The sequence below is a fragment of the Austrofundulus limnaeus genome, unplaced genomic scaffold (assembly GCF_001266775.1).
Source record: "Austrofundulus limnaeus strain Quisiro unplaced genomic scaffold, Austrofundulus_limnaeus-1.0 Scaffold238, whole genome shotgun sequence".
NCBI lineage: Eukaryota > Metazoa > Chordata > Actinopteri > Cyprinodontiformes > Rivulidae > Austrofundulus > Austrofundulus limnaeus.
In genome coordinates this window covers 602,893-608,606 of record NW_013952640.1, presented here as the reverse complement: position 1 = coordinate 608,606, position 5,714 = coordinate 602,893, and the positions used below count along the sequence as shown (strand labels likewise).

At 40.1% G+C, this 5,714-nt stretch overlaps 1 protein-coding gene across 3 annotated transcripts in view; it reads right to left on the bottom strand.

Moving 5' to 3' along the window:
- Positions 1–5,714, bottom strand: part of LOC106525721 (histone deacetylase 4) — a 122,311-nt gene that overhangs the window by 48,070 nt on the left and 68,527 nt on the right. For all 3 annotated transcript variants that reach the window (XM_014020046.1, XM_014020049.1, XM_014020047.1), the window contains one exon: positions 2,541–2,659. In XM_014020046.1, the coding sequence (XP_013875500.1) occupies positions 2,541–2,659 (119 nt within the window). The remainder of the gene's footprint in view (positions 1–2,540; positions 2,660–5,714) is intronic.

The window sequence follows — 5,714 nt, the reverse complement described above, 5'->3', positions numbered from 1 at the left end:
TATATATATATTAGGAAGATGAGATATAACTATGAGGTAAAATAAGCAATAAAAGCATCATGTTTTTAATTTAGGCCTTTAAATTTCAGCATCAAAATTTAAAACWGAAATTCAAACAGCCAAAGTTTTATATAGAGTTTAACAAAGCTAAAACTAGAAGCACTCGGAGAGTGCAAACCTCCGCCAAGTCCAATTTCCCCCATCCTGTAATAGAGTAAATGCACAAAAGCAGAGATGGAAACACGTTTGCTGAATAAGTTCTGACGTAGTGAACATTTAAGCAGGCAGTATGYACGGTATCTCTTCTCGGTGGAGTCCAATGTTGAAAAAAAAAAAAAAAAMCGTCAGATTTGTCACCCGACGTTATTCATCGTCAAACTGATGTCGGATTAAGCTCCTAAGTTTTCATCAGTCACATTTCACTGTGTGAAACGTCTCTTTTATCCCCTTGTATGAGTTTGTAAAGGTTTGACTCTTTATAAAGTGCTTCCTGGTATACAGTCGGCTCATGAAGCGAGTGGGTCAGCGCGACCGAAAACATTACCTCGCCCCTGGTCTCATTTAAATAATAAAAATGAACAAACAAACAAACAACCTCCGAGTCTGAAGTCCACCACACCTGAGCGCATCACTCCTCTTCCTCGTTCTTCATCGATCTGTGTACAAGCCTACCGACAATGTGGTGTGTTTGAGGAAAWAGGAAAAATAGGTTTCATGGTGCAGTCACGCTCTTCCTGGTCACGAGATGTTCTCTAAATGTGCACCAAATGCGTAAAAATGCGCACATTATGGCAAGACTTAATCATCATTACATCTGGTTTTAACATTACTTTTACGAAGTTTGAAGTCCGTGCTGTGTAATGCAGTTCAAATGAACACTGAAAGCTCTCACTGTTTTTTACAGAAGCCCTTTGAAAGCATCACAGCTTTGCCGATCTCAGAGGATTAATAGAAAAAAAATTCCTGCATCTACATCGTGACCCAGAACATCACCAAAATCTAATGGTGTGTTCATTGGGACAGTACCCACATGTGGTGTAAATACCATGATAATTCATCCACAAGTTTTTGAGTATTGTTGTCCACAGACAGGCCAACCGACACACGTGACCGAAAACATTACCTCGCCGTTGGCGGAGGTAACTAGAGGGAGAAAATAATCAAACAACCAGAGCAACAACACAGCTGAAAGATGACTGCCACAGACACCCAACTATTAACACCTAAAAGCACAAACCTCTAAGCTACATATTAATACAATTAATAGTTTCACAACATACTCAGACAGTTCTACTCATTGTATGCTATTTTTGTTTAAAGCTTCAGCACCAACTGTTAAAATCAACCTTGTTTGTTAGCAAAATATTTCATGCACTACTTGTTTTTAACGAAACATTCAGAAAACAATCCCTGGGTGTACGTTTACAACTGGCTGTCAGAGCTAATCACCATCAGCCAAGACAAATGTAGCTATAAGTCAGTCAGTTTTACAGGTAGAGTTAAAATTGAGTGTGGTAGTAGCTGAGAGTCATTCACAACACGTAATTCAAGCAGGGCATTTCACATTTTATGATACATAATTTTATTGTTAAAATCTGAACAAAAGCCTACAAATCTATCATTTCTAAAACTCAGTATGACGGTGGCTAATCTGCATTTCTTTAAGCAATGCCAGGCTGCTTTTGCAATTTTTATTCACATCTACAGGTTTGAACTGTGACCAGTTTTAATCCACAAAAAACACTCTGAAATGAAGACCTAAGTGTAGTTGAACTCAAGCTCAGAAATGAGAAATGTGGCACCTTTTTGTAGTTATAAAACGAGTAACAACTTCTGCAAACTTGGGTGGGTTTTTATTAGAGCTTGGTATTTGGAATGAGGGGCATCTTTCATACATTTTAGACAAATTGGTTACCTTAAGAGCAAGGAGAGTAGAAAGAGGAGAACCTAGGGATGCATTTAATAAGTTTATACATCCATAAATGATATAAGAAAAAAAAGTGTAAAGTTACACCAAAGCCATTAAAAACATCCAAAAGGGCCCACAATAGATCCCTGGGGAACCCCAGAAGTGATGAACTCCAAATGCAGATCTTCCCAGTTGCCATCTTTTTCAAAAAATAATGCTATGCTAAATTAAAAGAAATATGCTAAACAAAGACTGATCTTTTTAACTTCTGGTCTAAATGTTAATTTTCCTAAGTATCTAGATTATTAGCATCTCGCTTAAAAAAACATCTACTTTAAATAAAAATCTCTGAAGATTAAAGGCTCTTTTAAAACATCAGGGGATAAAATGGTAAAACTCTCTCTCTGYTGCGCTCCAGAACCACCTACACGCTCTCATGTGGGGGATGCTGGGAAACCCTGACAGCCTAATGTGGATGTGATTAATGGTGCAGACCTCTGATGCTGTCGGAATTATGTCAGACGCGAGTCTGCATTGCAGCTACTGGACACAACAGTTTCATAAATCTGTGTGTGCAATCTCCATCTGAATGAGCCTTCAGCCCTGACAAAATGATATGAAGAAGACGTACCAGTCTTTCGCAACGGGAAGTCATCCCTGGGGTTGTAGACACCCAGCACGGGGTGGTTGTAGGTGGACACACCGGTCTGCGGAGGAGAGCTCTGGTCCAGAGAACTGTGCTGGGTTTTTCTGGAGAATAAAAATAAAATAAGCACAAATTAGCTCATGCTTGTAAAAGTAAGTAACTCATGTTTGTCAATGATCTCAGATTAAGGTGTCAAACAAATCCTCTGGTAGGGATGCAGACATGTGCTGCCATCTGCTCTGTAGAAAAAAAAAGTGTCGCTTGCAGGAAAAAAACTAAAGCCAGGATGGCTTTGGTCCAAATTAGCATGTTCCTGTCAGGCGGATGTACACACCAGTCTTTCTAAAACTTAGTAGGAGGCTGAGTTCAGAGAGTGAAGAAATTTATGTGAGAAACAGAGGAGGAAACACACAGACACACTGTGTTACTTTGAGCTGAAAGTCAACGACTGTGGGTGTTTCACTGGGTCACACATCATCATTATGTAACACTATTTATTCACTTATGTACTGTAATTCTATTTTTTTTTAGTTTGGGCCCTTTATTGTATCAAAAAGACACATTTTTAAAGATTATTGTTTGTAAATAACTCCAATTCAATCACTGTCTTTGTAAAACCTCAGACGAACTCTAGATCTTGTAAAATAACTATCATGCAATAAAAAAAAATACTATATAAAAACTTTTTTCCCAATCACTGTGAAAATAGCCTCGCTAGAAGTGTGGATGTTTACATTGTTGTTGTAATCTCAAAAGGATCATGTGGTAGTACACTTTATAATTTGTGAAATGTTGTAAACAGGAGAGCAAAAGCTTGACGGACAAACAAACTCTCTGAATGGTGCGTGGCACGGAGCACGAGGAGTCAACTATAAACCAAGCTTAAAGGGTTAATGTTGGGTGGGTGGGTTGTAGGTGTGTGCATGTGGGACAGAGCAGCACTGGGACAAAGGGAGTGGAGGAGCTCTGTGTTTTTGTGTGAGTTGTGTCTGTAGCAGCAGCTTTTTTTGTTACCTTTTTTTTTGGATGTTTTCTTTTACAATAGTTTTACTTCACTGCTCAATGATGACGAGTGCTATTTTTAGCATGCTCCGCGGGCGATGTCCGCTCTGAGTAAACAAATGTTAGCCTGGCGGGGAGGCATGTAAAGCCTGGTGGCCCGCCAGCCTAATAACACACTAGGGGAAACCCTGTAGACTGCTCCAGTAATATTCCTCCCTGGCTTTATTTTTTTTCAGCCAAATATAAGTGACAAAAATACTTACATGCTGAATACTTCAGTGAATGACCTTGTTGTTCTTCTGCTTACCCACTGACAATAACGACATGTGACAACTGACATGAATAGAAAACAGAGGAAACAACAAATGTGTGCACCTGCAAAGGGCTTCAGAGATGCTGCAATAAATATTCAAGGCCAGAGTTCCTATCATCAAGTTCCAATATCCTGCTCTTGTGTGTGTGTGTGTGTGTGCGTGCGTGCGTGCGTGCATGCGTGCGCRCAGGTGAGGAAGAGCAGAAGCTGATTAATCTATTTATCTGCTGTCGGAGGAAGGATTTACCATCAAAACTTTGAATGATTTGCAGGAAAATTGTAATGTAATTGTCTGTGTTTGTGTCTGTAGGCAGGATATCTCATGAACAGCTGAATAAATGTTAATGAAACTCTCAGAAGGTAATCACTGGGTGTACATCTACGACTGATTAACTTTATGAGTCGACTGGAATCAAGATGGGTACCAGAACTTATTGGCCATGGCAAACACAAAACTGGCTGTAACTCAGTCAGTTTTACAGCGAGGGAGCTAAAATTTGGTGTGGTAGTAGCTGAGAACAATTCCTATCATGTAATTCAAGTACTAATACTGTAGATCAGGGATAGTCAATCCTGGTCCTAGAGGTCTGCAGCCCTGCATGTTTTACTTTTTCCCTTTTTCTAACACACCTGATTCAGTGAATTGGGTGCGTTGGAGCAGAGAAACAAGTAAAACGTCCAGGGCTGAGGCACTCGAGGACCAGCAGAGTGATGGAAGTGGAAGGATCAGGTTTTAATCATCACTAAGTGCAATGGCGGAGTTGGAGGGTTGCCATTGGTGGCCTTGCCCACCATATATTAATCTTGGGCCACCCCAATCATTTGAGAAAACTATAAGCAATAGAAAAACTAAAACGCAGAGTTTCCTTAAATGAYTGGGGTGGCTAGTTTACAAACATAAATATGGCAGTGGCCATCTTGGATTCTGACGTGGCAACCCAATTTCTAATTGTGACCTTTCTTACACCTAGATGCAGCTACATAGCAAAATGGACGCTGGTAGCTCAATTAATTTTCAACTTTTGCAGCTATAGGTTGACCGATACATCGGCCGGCTGATATTTTTGGCTGATATTTGCGTCTTTCTTTGTATGGGTATCAGCCGATAGGTTTGTGCGTTTGCAATTCCTTTGCATTGCTGCTCCCTCCCTGGGAGAGAGAGGCTGGTARTGTTTTAAGACTGAGTGTCAACAACAATAAGTGTGAGTTTTCAACTTTTAATGTATTTTAACCATCTAATTTAACTGTATCTGCCCTCTGTCTCTGACTGTGAGGGGGAGAGAACAGCGGTCTGTTAAGCTTCACTTTGAGAACGGGAGCACCGTGTTTTGACTTTCACTCTGCCATAAGTCCACGGTTTTTTTTTAAAGGTGGTGGAACCACTTACAGGGTGCATAGGAGAACACCTCTCTTCTTCTCCATGCTGAAATAAAATAAAAAAAGATCTCAGTCTCGTCTCGCTGTTACRTTCATTAAGAGCGAGTAAAGCGCYGCTGTCCACCATAGACCTATGTAAACCAGACGCTCTGAACGCAGCTTAAGAGTTGCGACGCAGGTTTTCTTCGGTGTACATTTCAAACTGCGATCTAAAGGTTGTTGTTAATGTCAGCTGGTTTAAATGCAATTTTTGCCCAGCTGTGAGCGCTGTGTGTGTCTAGTCCTCACAAAGCCAGCAAGACATGTACGTAGGTGTGTGTCCCTCCCTCTGCGTGTTTGTCTGACAGCTCCTCTAAGCCTGTTGCTGTTTTTGCATTAAAAAAAAAATGCCGGGATAATAAAACATGGTTATTTTATTTTATGTAGAAAATATATTAATCTGATTAATATATAGAACAGAATAAGGA